Genomic DNA, 15,662 nt, shown 5'->3' with positions numbered 1-15,662 from the left:
TCTGCACATCACTAATTCATCATCCACCATGCAGGGTTGAAGACTGGGCCAGCAGGACTTGCCTAAGGTTTGACAAGCATGGTGCAGCAGCAAAGGTCTAATTCCCAGAAAGGAATGCAGGTTGGAATATGGCAGGCTGGGATTTAGCTCTGCTGAAGAGGGGCTGGAGGTGCTTTTGGACCAGCAAATGCCAGCACTGTGACCTGGCAGTGAAGGCAAACTGAGTCCTCCATTGTACTGATAAGAATGTATGTAGGGAGCTGTGGCTGATTCATCCTCTGATTTCAAAAGGAACATTGAAAGTTGGAGAATGTCCAGCCACCAGGATAGTTAGTGGGCTAGAAGGACACTTAGTGTGTTAAAGAACTCATCATTTGGATAAAAGTTCAAGTAATTTTGTAGAGGAGAGGAGGCTTGGAGACATTTCAGAAGTCATGCAATACCCAGAAGGTAGTTGTGGAGGAGAGTTTGTTTTCTGTTCACAAGGATGCCTGATGAGAGGAGAAATTTCATCTAGGTAGAAGAAAAAAAAATGCTGGAGTAAATTCATAAATCCACAGAGTGCATTGGGTTGGAGGGGCCCCTAAAAGATTATCTTGTTCAGCCCTGCTGGACAACTAGAATGGGATTCCCAGGGCCACATTAAATCTGATCTTGAATGTCTCCAGGGATGGTGCCTCCACTGCCTTCAAGGGCAACTTGTTCCAGTGTCTTGCCAGCCTCATTGTGCAGAACTTCTTCCTGGTGTCCAACCTAAATTTCCACTGCTCCAGTTTTAAACCATTGCCCTCGTCCTATCCTCACAGGCCTCCCTGAGCAGCCCCTCCCCAGCCTTCCTGTAAGTCCCCTTCAGATATTGAAATGCAGCTCTAAGGTCTCCCTGGAGCCTTCACCAGGCTGAACAGCCCCAACTCTCTCAGCCTGTCCCCACACAGGAGGTGTTCAGCCCTCTTAATCATCTTGGTGGCCCTCTTCTGGACCTGCTTCATCGTGTCCATGTCCCTCTTGTGCTGGGAGTCCCAGAGCTGGACACAGAACTCCAGTTCTTAGAGGCATGGTGGAATCTCCCTAACTGGAAGCAGAGAAGGCTTATCTTGGCAGCACCCTGGCTTACCTGATGTAAGGCCTTGTAATGCCTAATGAAGGTTAAACAGGTTGAAGATCAAATCATTCCCAGGGAGGTCTTCCAACCTAGACTGCTCTATGAGGGATGTGAGTAGAGATATTTGGCAGCAAGGCTGTACAGCAGGTAGGAGCAGAGATGTCTAAAGAGGTTAACATTACAGTTACAAATGTAGGCAATTAATGGAATATTTTAAAATGCAAATATTAGATTTTCAGTTTTTACAGTTAAACCAGTAAGGAAAGCCAACTGTACCCTGGATTGCATCGAGAGAAGCATAGCCATCAGGTTGAGGGAGGTGATTCTCTCTCTCTCTCTACACCTCTCTGGTGAGACCTCACCTAGAGCACTGTGTCCAGTTCTGGCATCCCTGCTACAAGAAAGATCTGGAGGTGCTGGAAGGTGTCCAGAGAAGGGACACAAGGATGATTAGAGGTCTTGAGCTCCTCTCACAGAATCACCAAGGTTGGAAGAGACCTCAAAGATCATCCTATGAGGACAAACTGAGAGAGTTGGGGCTATTCAGTTTGGAGAAGAGAAGGCTCTGAGGAAACTTAATTGTGGCCTTCCAGTGTCTGAAGGGGGCTACAAGAAAGCTGGGGAGGGACTTTCTAGGGTGTTGAGTAGTGATAGGACTAGGGGGGAATGGATCCAAGCTAGAGGAAGGTAGATTTATATTAGATGTTAGGAAGAAGCGCTTCACCATGAGGGTGGTGAGACACTGGCACAGGTTGCCCGGGGAGGTCGTGGGAGCCCCATCCCTGGAGGTTTTTAAGGCCATGCTGAATGTAGCTCTGAGCAACCTGATCTAGTGTCCCTGCCCATGGAAGGGGGGGTGGAACTAGATGATCCAACCCCTTCCAACCCTGACAATTCGGTGATTCTGTGAAAATGAAATGTATCTTGCCTTGCTGTTTTATCTTTGCTATTTCTGTTATTTTGTAACAGACAATAAAAGATCTACTGGTGTGAAAACAAAACAAAGCAACAAAAACAACCATCACCAAGCCCAAGCATGATGCAGTCAGAGCTTTAAGATCCAATAAATTTAAATACTGAGCTAAAGAGGGCAATATGTTTACACTTTTCACGTTGCTGGTATGTTATAGGTATAATGTATGCGGCTTTATGATCATCTAGCAGAAGCAAATCTGTGGGCTGTGTTCCTCAGAGATCAGTACTGAGTTTTGTTCAGTATCTGCATCAATGACCTGAATGAGGGGATAGAGGGGTCCCTTAGCAAGTTCACTGATGATACTGAACTGAGGTGTGTCTGACACCCTGTCAGGCTGTGCTGCCATCCAGTGAGACCTGGACAGGCTGGAGATCTGGGCAAAGGGGAGCCTCATGAAGGACAAGAGTAGAGTCCTGCATCTGGGGAGGAGTAACACCAGGCACCAGTGCATGCTAGGACTTGTCCTGCTGGAAAGCAGCTCCATGGAGAGAGACCTTGGAGTACTGATGGACAGCAAGTCCTCCAGGGGACAGCAGAGTGCCATTGTGGCCAGAGGGCAAGAACTAAGGCTGTTTAGTCTTGGGAAGAGAAGGCTGAGAGGGAGTCTTACCAATGTGTAAATATTTGGAGGGGTGCCTTTCAAGATGAAGGTGCCAGGTTATTTTTGGTGGTGCAAAGTGACAGGACAAGGAACAACAGGTACTAGTAGAACACAGGAGGTCCACCTGCAACACAAGGAGACACTTCTTTGGTGTGAAGGTGTTGGAGCAGTGGAGCAGGCTGCACAGAGAGATTGTAGAGCCTCATTTTTGGGAGACTTTCAGAACCCACCTCGATATGTTCCTGTGTGACCTTCCCTAGTTGATCCTGCTCTGGCAGGGGGGGTTGACTCAGTGGTCTCTGGAGGTCCCTTCCAACCCCTATCATTCTGTGTGACTGCATGTGTTTTGATGGCATTATTTGCTTTGCCTGTCATAGTTGCAGTGGAGCAGTACCCCTTGGTTCAGATGTGCAGAAAGCATGTGTTGCTTCTTGGGTAGTGGGCAGAGCAAAGACATTTGAGATACCATATAAGAGGATCAGGGAGAAATGGCCCTGGAGAGGCTACATCTGCAATACTCTGTCCAGTTCTGGGCTCTCTGGTTCAAGAAGGACAGGGACTTGCTGCAGAGGGTACAACAAAGGGCTACAAAGATGCTGAGGGTCTGGACCATCTCTGATGAGGAAAGGCTGAGAGAATTGGGGCTGTTTAGTCTGGAGAAGAGCAGACTGAGGGAGGAGTCTCATCAATGCTGATCAGCATTTAAATGCTGAATGTCAGGAGGATGGGGCCAGTCTTTGTTCAGTGGTGCCCAGTAGCAGAAGAAGGGGTGACTGGCACAAATCAGAAACTAAGTTCCATCTCAAGATGAGGAGGAACTTCTTTAATTTAAGGCTTCTGGAGCCCTGGAGCAGGCTGTCCAGAGAGGTTGGTGGAGTCTCCATCTCTGGAGAGATTCCAAACCCTCCTGGACATGTTCACATGTCACCTTCTCTAGGTGACCCTGCTCTGGCAGTGGGGTTGTACTCGGTGATCTCCAAAGGTCTCTTCCAACCCCTGCCATTCTGTGAATATGGTGTCCTGCAGCAGGAAAAGCTGTAGGGAATGGGAGTTTAATGGAACATAATGGGAATTGGGGGTATTTTAGTCTCATTCTGAAATGAGTTGTCTTGATGATGAACTGTTGTCTTCAGTGGCCTTGCATGCTCATTTCAGTTGAGTGTGACTTGATTCTCCATAGTACCTGGTTTGGATATTTCTGTGTCATCAGAGTGGTTAGGTGAGGTGGTGATATTTACTGTGTGCCTGTGCACGTTCTGGAAGCTGTTGGAGGAAACAGCTATGCCACAGAAAGCTGGGTGCACCTCTTACCTTTCCCTGGTCTCTTTTTGTGCACTTGCTCAGCGTGGAATCCAGAGTAGAATTAGAAGTATCTCACTGTGTTCAAAGCTCTGGGCTACAGACTTGGATTCACTACATTTTTTGTCTGGTTTGTTTGTTTTCAGGAGCCTTCAGTTAATTTCAGACAGCCCTTCTGAAAGTTGTGGTATTACTGAAGAGGAAAGGGGGAGAGAGAGGAAGAAAGTTATTTTAAAGTACTAGACACATAAGCATATGTCTAGGGTTTTTTAGCAGCTTTTGATGGTAGCCTAAGCAGAAATCATTCCCCTAGAGTGTTCCAGTCTCTCTCTCTTCCTCTCTTCTTCTGTGGCTGTCCTGCAAATTACTTTGGTGTCTCTCCTAAGAGAAGGCTGTTTTAATAGTCTTCTGGTTTTCCTGTGTTCAGAGGCCTTTCTCTCTCCCAGCTGACCCATGGGATTACTTGAGAGAAGAAGACATTAGAAAAAGATTTAAAATTCTGGCTTTGTCCTGTAACTGCTTAGTATGTACAGAGATGAAGCTGTTGAGAGTCAGTCTTCTCCACCCCATCTTTCATGCCAGAATCATATTAAAACCAATTGTCTAGGACAATCATCTTGAAATCTTGTCTAAAACACTTTTTTTCCCCCTAGATAAACTATCACAGGTGTTACAGTTCAAGGGGGGAATTTTAGTCTAGTCCCTGACTGCAAAGAAGTAAAATAAGTTTGCTTGTAAACATAGCTTCATTGGCTTCCAAAACTTTCTGAGCTAGTCAGACAATTTTCATTTTGGGGAGTAGTTCTCCAAATTAGTTGGGGTGTTTCAAAGACCCTAAGGGTCACAAATGGGCTTTTGGAATAGCAGCTATAGAAATTGATGGAGAAAAATTAAGGTTGTTTATTAGACCTGAACTCTCAGATGAACCTGGAGTTGTGGGACAACATGAGATAGAGGATGTGAAACTGCCAGTGGCTTCTCAAACTCTGCATCACAGGCACTACAGAACCAACCGTGACTCTGGTGCCCATTCACAACTAGATTCAATTGGAAGGTCAGAAGGTCATCAGCAAAACTCATTCACCTTTCAACAGTCCAGTCTGGCCTTTGTGAAAGCCAAATGGAGACTGGCATCTGACAGTTGACTTCTGTGCCCTAAGTGAAGTAACTCCACCCATGAGTGCAGCTGTACTGGACATGATGGAATTCCAGTGTGATCTGGCATCCAAGGAGATCATCAAATGGTTATGCCACCATAGACGTTGCCAATGTTTTCTTCTCTATTCCCATAGCAGAGGAATGCAGGCCTCAGTTTGCCTTTACCTGGAGAGGCAATACAGTACATGTTCAGTCGTTTGCCCCAGGGATGGATCTATGGCTCAAGCATCTGTCATGCAGTGATCCATGATGCTTTGGAGAAAAATGGAGCTCCAGAACACATTCAGTTCATTGATGACATCATTGTCTGGGGTAAAACTGCTGCAGAAGTCTTTGAGAAAGATGACAAAATCATTGACATTCTGTTACAAGCAGGTTTCACCATTAAGCGAGACAAGGTGAAAGGACCTGCCAGAGAAATCCGGCTTCTGGGAGTGTGGTGGCAGGAGGATTGCCGTCCAATGGATGTGATAAACAAAGTCTCCAGCATGGTGAATCCCATCAATAAGAAGGACACTCTTATCTTTCTTAGGTGCAGTGGGATTTTGGAAACTGCACATTCCTGGATACAGTCAGATTGCTAAGTCTCTTTATGATGTGACTTGAAAGAGAAACAGTTTCCAGTGGGGTCCTGAGCAACAAGCAGCCTTTGACCAGATAAAGCAAGAAGTAGAATAGAATAGAATTAACCATGTTGGAAAAGACCTTTGAGATCATGGAGTCCAACCTATCATCCAACACTATCTAATCAGCTAAACCATGGCACCAAGCACCCCATCAAGTTTCTTTGTAAACACCTCCAGTGATGATGACTCCACCACCTCCCTGGGCAACCCATTCCAGTGGTCCATGCAGTGGGTCTGGGACCTGTCCAAACTGGCCCAGATATTAAGAACATTTTGTACATGACTGCAAGTGACAATGGTCCAACCTGGCACTTGTGGCAGAGGGCTCCAGGTGAGACACATGAATGTCCTCTTGGTTTCTGGAGTTGAGGCTACAAAGGCTCAGAGGCAAATTATACTCCAACAGAGGAAGAGATACTAGCTGCCTATGAAGGGGTAAAAGCTGCTTCTGAAGTAATGGGTACTTAGTCACAACTTCTCTTAGCTCCCAGATTACCTGTTTTGAATTGGATGTTCAAAGGTATAGGTTCCTCACCACATCATGTGACAGATGCCACATGGTCCAAGTGGATGGCTCTGATAACACAGATCATTTACATTCTACCACTTTTTGTTCAAGATCTGTAGAAAATTTAAAAGGTACAGCCTAAAATTACCACACTTCATCTCATTTGGATAGAGACAAACTGTTTTCTTATTTCCTGTGTCTTGAACTTTTGAATCACCTACACCAAGGAAAATACTGATAAGGTCTATATAATTCATTGGATTGCTGTTCTTTCTCTCTTTTCTTCTCCTGTCGCTTCTGCTTGCAACTTTTCCTCTCTCTCTCCCATGGCCTTGCCAGGGGATGTCTGTCTTGACCGCTGTGTGAGGTAACAGGAAAGAGGGAGGGAGGTGGGGGAGAAGGTGAATGAGTCCCCTGGATTCATCCAGGGGTTGCCTGAGGAGTTTCTGTGTTGTTTATAAATTGTAAGTATCTACATATTCATTGCATTTCATACTTCTAGATTGCAGTTTGCTTGTAAGTAGAGTTTCATTTGCTTCCAAAACCACCTGAGCTAGTGTGGCAATTTTCATTTTGGGGGGTAATTCTCCAAATTAGTTGGGGGTTAATTTCTACCCACCACAACAGGACAATTTCAGATACATTATGTAGTAATAAGTGTGCCAAGACCTTGTGACAGGAAAATCTGATTTTGTAATTAAAGAGCATTTCACACAACTGTTTTCCAAATAATTATATTGTTTCAACATTCCCTTTTGTCCTCATCAGCCAAGATGTAGCCTCATGCACTAGTTGAGCAGCACAATACAAATCTTGCCCTGAATACAGCATTAACTTACTTTTTCTGAGGCTTAATAACCATTAAGTAATTCAGTTAATGTCCTCCATATCTGCTGTTTGTGGAGGACTCTTATTGCCCAGAGAAACTGTGCACACCATCTCTGGAGGTGTTTAATGCAGGCTGGATGAAGCTCTGAACAACCTGGTCTAGTGGGAGGTGTCCCTGTCCATGGAGTGTGGAAACCAGGTCCTCTTAAAAGTCCCTTCCAACTCAAGCCATTCTGTAGTGATTCTGTGATTTAGAGGAAGGTGGTGGTGAAAGGCATCTTGAAATTAATGTCCTACTCATCAGTGTAAACTTGTATTGGGTGCTGAGCTTGTGAAAAGCTAGAGAAGGTTCTTCAAAATTCCTATTGAAACAAAAATTCAGAGGTTCATAGTTCTGAGCATTGAAGGAGATCGTTCAGGCAGAATGCCCAGAAAAAGGAAATACACAAAAAGAGGTTAGCTGAGAACATTTTGATGTGAGAACACCTGCAGATTCCTCCTGTGGATGCAATTCTCCCAGGCAACATTCCCCTGCCTTCACTACAGGATCACTTTTCCTGTCCCCAGAGCTGCTTGCCTGGTTCATTAGATAACTATCCATCTGCATCAGCAGAAGTATATCTCTGTGTACACTTCAATTATTGCTGTTCTGCATGTTTGAGAGAGTTATTGTGTTGTCTTGTCCTGGTTTTAACTCCAGTGGACAGCCAAGACCTCCCGCCACTTTCCAGTTCCACCCCATCCCAGCTGCCTACTTACCCTCCCCCAGTGGACTGGGAGAGAGAATCTTAAGGACAAAAGTAAGAAAACTTGTGGGATAAGATCAAGACAGGTTAGTAAGGAAAGCTTTGTACAAGTGAAGCAAAATAAGAAATTGCAGGTGTTTAACCAGCTCTAGAGAAGAAGTTTCCCCAGTTTTTGTTGTTGATTTTAACATCTTATGGTCTGGAATATCCTTTTAGCCAGCTTGGTTCTGGCTGATGTCTCCTTTTACATCCCAACCTTGCTTGCTGGTAGAATGGGGTGGGAAGCAGAAAAGGTCTTGACTTTGTGTGTGCCCTCCTCAGCAACAACTAAAACATCTCTGTGTTTGCCCCCTCCCTGGAGGTGTTCAAGGCCAGGTTGGATGAGGCCTTGAGCAACCTGGGCTAGTAGTGGGAAGTGTCCCTGCCCATGGCGAGGGCTTAGAATGAAGTGATCTTGAAGGTCCCTTACAACCCAAACCATTCCAAGATTCTGTGATTCAATGCCATTTGCAGCACAAATCCAAAACACAGCCTTGTGCCATCTACTGTGAAGTAAACTCACTCTAGCCCAGACAAAACCAGTACATGTATTCAAAGCTGAGATACTTAGGAAGAATTTTTGATGATTGTTTTGAACCTTGTGTTGGCTTGAGAAGACCAGCACATTGCAAACCTCCCAGAAGCTGTGTTGAGCTTGTTACCTTTTATATAGATCTAGATCTTGGTAGATGTAGATCTATATAAACATCTCAAAATATTACATATATGTTTTAAACATATGTATGTATTATATGTATTAAAAATATATATTATTTCAAGATGTTTATTTGATCATGTTTACATACTTAGGTTTATGAAGGTCATTTCCAGCATTTCCAGAAAAGTTAAGCTGAAATAATTAAACTTTCACTGTGTGGAATTGTGTTAACTCTGCCTTATGTAAACACCTGAGTTGCTGACATAGTTGTGACTCTAATGCCTGTAGCTGGTAGTCCTCTGCTTTTTGAGCTTCTGGGGTAAATAACATTGGGAAGTAGCTGCAGTGCAGGTACATCAACCTGTAGTGTCATGTCCTTTATCAGTAGGTTCTGCCACACTTTGTAGAAGATGTGCTGAGATTCAGGGGCTTTGGGATCTTTGCCAGTTTCTTTGCATTTTAGTGGTTAATCATGCTTTTCTAGCATTTTTTCACTCCCCTTCTGTGCATCTTCCTTCTGGCTTTTTGCAGCTGTGTGGAACAGGCTATGGGCAAATAGGTAAATTACCTGGAAATTCTGATAAGTCTTATTAAGTCTGTGTTAAATGTGTGGGGGAAAAAAAGGCAATTTTAACTCAGGCAGGTCTGGGCAGACTTTAAGGGTAATGGTAAGAGGCACACACTGCTAAGCTCTGATCCTCTGGCTGAATTTCTGATCTCTGCAATGGGGAGGTGTGAACATCAGCAGAACTGAGCAGAAAATACTGTCTCTGAACCACCTTCTTACACAAGACGTGGACATTTTAGCTGAACTTTCAAATAGCCATTTAGTCTAAAGCAGACTGGAAGTAATTCTTACAGAGCTGTTGGGTTTTTGTGGTGTGTTTTTGGTTTTTTTCAGAGCTATAAAGTAGTTGAAAATAAGGTGTTAAAAATGAAGAAAAGTGAAGCAGAATCTATTTGAGTCATAGAACCATAGAATGCACTGGGTAAAAGAGACCTCTAAAGGTCATCTAGTCCAACCCCCTTGCAGTCACCAGGGACATTCCCAACTAGATCAGGTTCCTCAGCGGCCCCATCAAGCCAGAACTTGAATGTCTCCAGGGACAGGCCTTCCACCACCTCTCTGAGCAACCTGTTCCAGTGTTCCACCACCTGCAGAGTAAAGAACTTCTTCCTAATGTCCAGCCTAAATCTACCTTGCTCTACTCCAAAACCATTACACCTTGTCCTAATTGATGCAGTTGTTACTGACATCCTCTGTAGTTCTCTAAAAGCAGATAAAGTCTAATTCTCCCCCAAATACTCCTAAGATTAAATTTTATTTTTATTTTGCTTTATTGAGCCAGTATAGAGGAGAAAATCAGAAGCTGAACTGTCACTACTCCATCTCTTTGAAATAAGAACTGGGTCTTGTTCAGTCATCAGCCGGATTGCACCAATTTCACCCAGACTTGTCCTGAGCTTGCTGAGGATGTTGTTTAACAAAGAACAAGAATGTAATTCAGCTGTGTTCTAATAAAGCAGTGCAACACAAAGAGGCATTCTGATAACTGCTGTTCAGATCTTGTCCAGATAAACTTGATGGAACTGGTGCTGTTTGTGCATTTCCTTCTTATGCTGTACTTGTGGTGAGTTAGCACTACAATTATTTGCAGCCTTTTTGGGGAGTGTTTGTAGTTTTGACTTAATTTCAGGTGTTGTTAATGGAAAGCAAAATCATGTTCTCCACGTTCTGGTCACATTCTAGCTGCACAATGAAGAGTAACTGAAGTCTGTAGAAATCTCTTTGTGCATTTGTTTCAGAGTTAGGATACATGATAGGGTGTCTAGTTTGATTTGAAGACTAGCACAAGCTCAGTGGTCCAAACTTCCAGTAGCACTTTATAGACAAGAACATGAAATACTCATATCTACATTCCTTTAAATATGCAAAAAACTGCTGGGTTTGTTTAGGTTTTGTTTGCTTTTCAATTTAATGACCATTTGTTTGCATTCCCCCAGTTCTGTGGTTGCATAAATAGGGGTGTGATGGAAATGCAGCCTTCTTGTCTTGTCAGTGCTTGAAACCAGAATATTTCTGCTGTCAAATTATTTTAAGTATTGCTGGGCAATTGAGTGGAAGAGGCACAGATTATGCATAAGATATTTTGTGATTGAATATTCAAGTTTGCATGGGAAGGTAAAGTAGAAGCAAATAAACACATGTCCTCTTGGCTGAAGTTTTTCTTCAGGTGAGACAGTAAATTGGTTTTTAGGAGGTAATGCCAAAAAAAAAAAAAATCACAGAAGAGATGTTTATAAAAGAATCATTTAAGCAGTCGTATAGAATAAGACATTTAAAATCTGTCTTTATGATGAGAAACTTGATGATGGCCTTTGTGAATGGGTGGTCAGTGTAAGCACTTGAAGATCAGTGGGGCTTGAAAGTGATTCCAAGAATAAACTTCAATTCCTGCATTTGCCTACAAGCAGCCATTCAGGGAGCTTTGTAATTTTCCCACTGTTCATTTCTGCACTGTCAGACTGTGGTTGATTTGACACCTGTCTGTCAAAGAAAGGAAATCCAACCCTCCCATCTAATTTTTGGTGTTTGTCGTTTAAACAGATACCAGTGAGGGATTCAACAAAATGCTGTGTTCACACAAACAATACATAAAATACTGTGTGCTTGCTTCATCCTCATTCTAATATCAAGTCCTCCCTCCAGTGGCTGCTGTAACAGTTTTTTACTTTGTCAAAAAGAACTGGATATTCTCTCTCTTGCAAAGCTAAAATCAGATTTGCCTAGTGCTTTTTAAATTGTGCTTCTAGCTTGGCAAGTGGGCCTGTTATCTACTCTTCCCTCAGTGGCAGGGTTTTCATCTGTTAAAGGAAGAGGAAGGGTGTCCATTGTTGAGACAAGAACACCAGGGATTCTTGGTCTCTGCATTCTCTATCAGATTAGGAGATGGAGTTTAGTTTACTAGGGTCTATCTGCTCAGACAAGTTTTATGCTTCGTCCCTTGGGTAATACGGAGTCTTTGAGCACCTGCATGTGTTTTGTAATTGCATTAACTACAACCAGTGATGAATTTTTCAGACGTTGTGGAGGGAAGACCACCCAATTTGTATGACTGGAATCATTTTCATCAGGGCTGTCAGAGAACAGAGCTGTCATTTTGTTGCACTTCTTCTGGTTTTTAACTGAAATGGGTTGTTTGTTTCTTTCCTCAGTGATTTACCAGCATGTATGTGGTTCTGTACTGCAGATATACCAAGTGTTGGTGGGCAAGGTGTTGTGTTTGGTGATCTACAGTCAGTGGACTGGAAGCATCTGAGAACAGTCTTTAGTACCATCCATGTGTGTGAACTGACACATTTGAGTCATGTTTATGTTTACATTGACTGATTTATACTCTAGAAAATATGAAAAAAAAAGTTAAAATTCTCTGTGGTTTTGCTGTTATTTGTGATGATTATTTTTATGGGTGCTAATGTGACCCAAGTGTTAGCCAGAAGCTGCATACTTTAACTGAGTCACGTTGAATTGTGTCATAAGTTTAAAAATACACAGTCTAAGCAGAGTTTTCCTGGTGGTGTTTGTGGCTTTAAAAGGTGCTTGAGAGTGTACTGTCATTTCCCATCAGCTTAAATCTGAACAGCCTTCTGTGAAGGAAGGTGTTAGTCTCCTGTAGCTCCAACTTGTAGAATGGATTATTGGACTGTATTGAACCTCATCTTAAAAAGATCCAAATAAAGGATGTTGACTTGCTGGAATGTGTCCAGAGGAGGGCAACAAAGCTGGGGAGGGCTTTGGAGCACAAGCCCCATGAGGAGAGGCTGAGGGAGCTGGGGTGGCTTAGCCTGGAGAAAAGGAGGCTCAGGGGAGACCTTATTGCTCTCTACAACTCCCAGAAGGGAGGTTGTAGCCAGGTGGGGGTTGGTCTCTTCTCCCAGGCAACCAGCACCAGAACAAGAGGACACAGTCTCAAGATGCACCAGGGGAAGTTTAGGCTGGATGTTAGGCAGAAATTCTTCATAAAGAGAGTGATTGGCCATTGGAATGGGCTGCCCAGGGAGGTGGTGGAGTTGCCATCACTGAAGGTGTTTAGGAAGAGACTTGATGGGGTGCTTGGTTGCATGGTTTAGTTGATTAGGTGGTGGTGGATGATAGGTTGGATACGATGATCTTGAAGGTCTCTTCCAACCTGATTTGGTCTATTCTATTCTATTCTACTCCATTCTCCCCCTCCAAACTTGCTCCTCAGTTAATAACTAGCAGTTAAAAATCTCAGATAAACAACCATCTCCTCCTCCAACTTTTCTCCTTAGTTAATAACTGTCACCACTTTAAATTGCTCTGTTTTCCTTAATCTACAACAAATGTATAATAGGTTTTGTCTAAAGACAATAGAAAAAGTCTTTCTTATGACTTTGTGTGTGTGTGTGTCTGCTCTCTTTACAGTGAGCTACTGTTACTTAAAATAAACCATTTTGGGGGTTTCATACTGGTGTGTGTGTTAGGGAGCCACTAGTAGAGTTGGTGAGTCCTATTACTCTTTGTTTGAAAGTTACAAATTGTTACAGAGGTAATGCTTCATGCAAATCCATCTCTGAGAAAGTGTGTTTGGGAGAAAAATAAAACAAATTGGCAATGACTGACAGATAAAACAAAGGAAAAAAAAAAAGATGAAGAGAAAGAGAATTGAATGCACAGAAGTCTTTTTTATTGAGAAGGATGCAGTGGTTGTGATATGGTAGTTGCTCCCTTGGTGTCAGAATCAAGATGAAAGTGTTTTCAGATTTTTATCTCTGGGTTGCTTTCTGTACAATAGGAGAAATTTAGAAACACAAATTTTCACCTTGAATATATTGAGCTTCATTCTACAGCTGGATGTTCATTCTATGCATTCCAGTGCTGGCAGTGGTTTAAAACTGTGTGCTCTGCATGGTTTTACTAAAACAAAACTATACAGTGCAGCAGGAACAATAAAGTGGAATTAATTGATGAAGAAAATCCTTCAAAACTGTGGAAATTCTATTGATTATGGTTTAGTTTTCCTTGTGTCTTTTATTTTGTACTTCTAACTGTGGTGCTTCTTGTTTCATTAGAGTCACAAAAAAAGAAATACTGATGTTAAACTAAAGCAGGATAGAATTATAGTATCATAGAGTATTTTTAATGTTGTTGTTGGAAAAGACTTCTAAGATCATTGTGCCCAACCATCAACCCAACACTACCACGGCCCTTAAACCATGTCCCCAAGTGCCATGGCCACACATTCCATGAATGCCTCCAGGGATGGTAAGTCCACCACCTCCCTGGGCAGCCTGTTCCAATGCCTGGCTGCTCTTGCAGCAAAGAAATTTTTCCTCATGTCCAAACTAAACCTCCCCTAGCACAATTTCAGGTCATTTTCTCTTGTTCTATTGCTTGCACCGAGGGAGAGGAGACCAACCTCCACCTCACTGCAGCCTCCTTTCAGGGAGCTGTAGAGAGCAATGAGGTATCCCTTTAGCCTCATCCAGACTAAACACTCCGAGGTCTCTCAGCTGCTCCTTACCAGCCCTGTTCTCCAGACCCTTCAGCAGCTTTGTTGCCCTTCTGGGCATACTCCAGCACCTCAATGTCCTTCTTGGAGTCAGAGGCCCAAAACAGCATCCCATTTTGAGTTTTCAGCCATTCTACCCTGAGCCAGGAGCATTCATGGGGTTGTTGTGACCCAAATGCAGGACTCAGCACTTAGCCTTGTTGAACCTCATATACTTCACATCAACTCATCAATCCAGCCTGTTCAGGCCTCTGCAGATCAACACAACCATCCAGTTTAGTGTCATCTACAAACTTACTCAGGGTGCCTCAATCCCCTCATCCAGATCATTGAGAAAGATAGTAAAGATAACTGGCCCCAAAACTGAGCCATGGAGAACACCACAGGTGGCTGGCCACCAACTGCGTTTAACTTCATTCACCATTCTATCTTTGGGTTAGACAAAAGGAGGAAGTTGTTTACAATGAGGGTGCTGGAATGGGTTCCCTAGAGATGTGATAGAGGCCCCATCCCTGGAGACAAGGTCAGTCTTGATGAGCAGCCTGATCTAGTTGATGTCCCTGCTGAATGCAGGGGGTTTGGACAAGACAACCTTCGAGGGTCCATTCCAACTCAGTGCATTCTGTGATTAGATGGATGTCATTTTAGGATTAGGGAGTGTTTATTGTTGTGAACTTGAATGTTTGTCCAACCTTGAGCGTGTGTCACACTTTGTTGTATGACTTCTTAATGTAGTGTAGTGTGATGAGGCTTCAGAGTGCCCAGTATGAAGTCCGATGGAGAGGAAAATGTTAATTTTAATTTTGCCTTGGATATTGTAGGGATTTGTAATAGGAATGCTTTGCTCTTTTTTTTGTTTGTTTGTTTTTCTTTTGTTTTTGGTTTTGGTGATGTAAGCACTAGCTGTTGAAGGAGAAATCAATACATTTGTTAATTTCCAACTCTTGTTGATTTCCAGATTGTCCTTCGGAGATTAATGTACATTTACCTCAGTATTTTAAATCTGTTGATAGTTTGGGTAATGATGGCTCAGCTCCAGCAAGGAGGTCCAGATGAAAAAGAGAAGACTACTGCATTAAAGGGTATGAGTTTGTTTTTGTTTTGGGGTTTTTTTGCCTTCTTTTGTACATATATTGACATTTAAAGAACAATTATTAAGGAAAATAGTTTGATACAATTATGAGAGTCTGGGAACTGCAGTGCTGCAGGACACTTATTAGTCCATCTAAACTAATGTATTTTGTCTAATAGTGTGTCCATTATCAGTATTTTCATTACATAAAAAGGTAACAACCTGTGGTAATGAGTAACAGAAGAAGATATCCAGTAATTATTTTAAATTTTCATGATTATCCTTTGAGAAAGTTGTGTTCTTAGTTTCTGGGAGTTATCATTGAATTCTGTGTTTAATAAATATGGAACCATATTACAGCCTTCAGAAATCTCTTTGACTGGTAGCAGAAAAAACATTGTTAGGACATTGATTTCCATGTGGATTTTACAAAGTTTTCTTTTTTGTGGTTTTAAAAAACTGATTGGTGCTAAGTGACTTAGGGGAGTAATTTCTTGAGGGAAAAAAAAAACCAA

General features: G+C 42.7%; 1 protein-coding gene across 1 annotated transcript in view; it reads left to right on the top strand.

Annotated features, from left to right (window-relative positions):
* Positions 1 to 15,662, top strand: part of FAM172A (family with sequence similarity 172 member A) — a 385,390-nt gene that overhangs the window by 16,917 nt on the left and 352,811 nt on the right. Inside the window, exon 2 of the mRNA XM_054177961.1 lies at positions 15,034 to 15,157. Coding sequence (XP_054033936.1) covers positions 15,052 to 15,157 — 106 coding nt within the window. The 5' untranslated portion in view covers positions 15,034 to 15,051. The remainder of the gene's footprint in view (positions 1 to 15,033; positions 15,158 to 15,662) is intronic.

The sequence above is a fragment of the Dryobates pubescens genome, chromosome Z (genome assembly GCF_014839835.1).
Source record: "Dryobates pubescens isolate bDryPub1 chromosome Z, bDryPub1.pri, whole genome shotgun sequence".
In the NCBI taxonomy this organism is placed as follows: domain Eukaryota; kingdom Metazoa; phylum Chordata; class Aves; order Piciformes; family Picidae; genus Dryobates; species Dryobates pubescens.
This window is presented reverse-complemented; position numbering and strand designations above follow the sequence as displayed.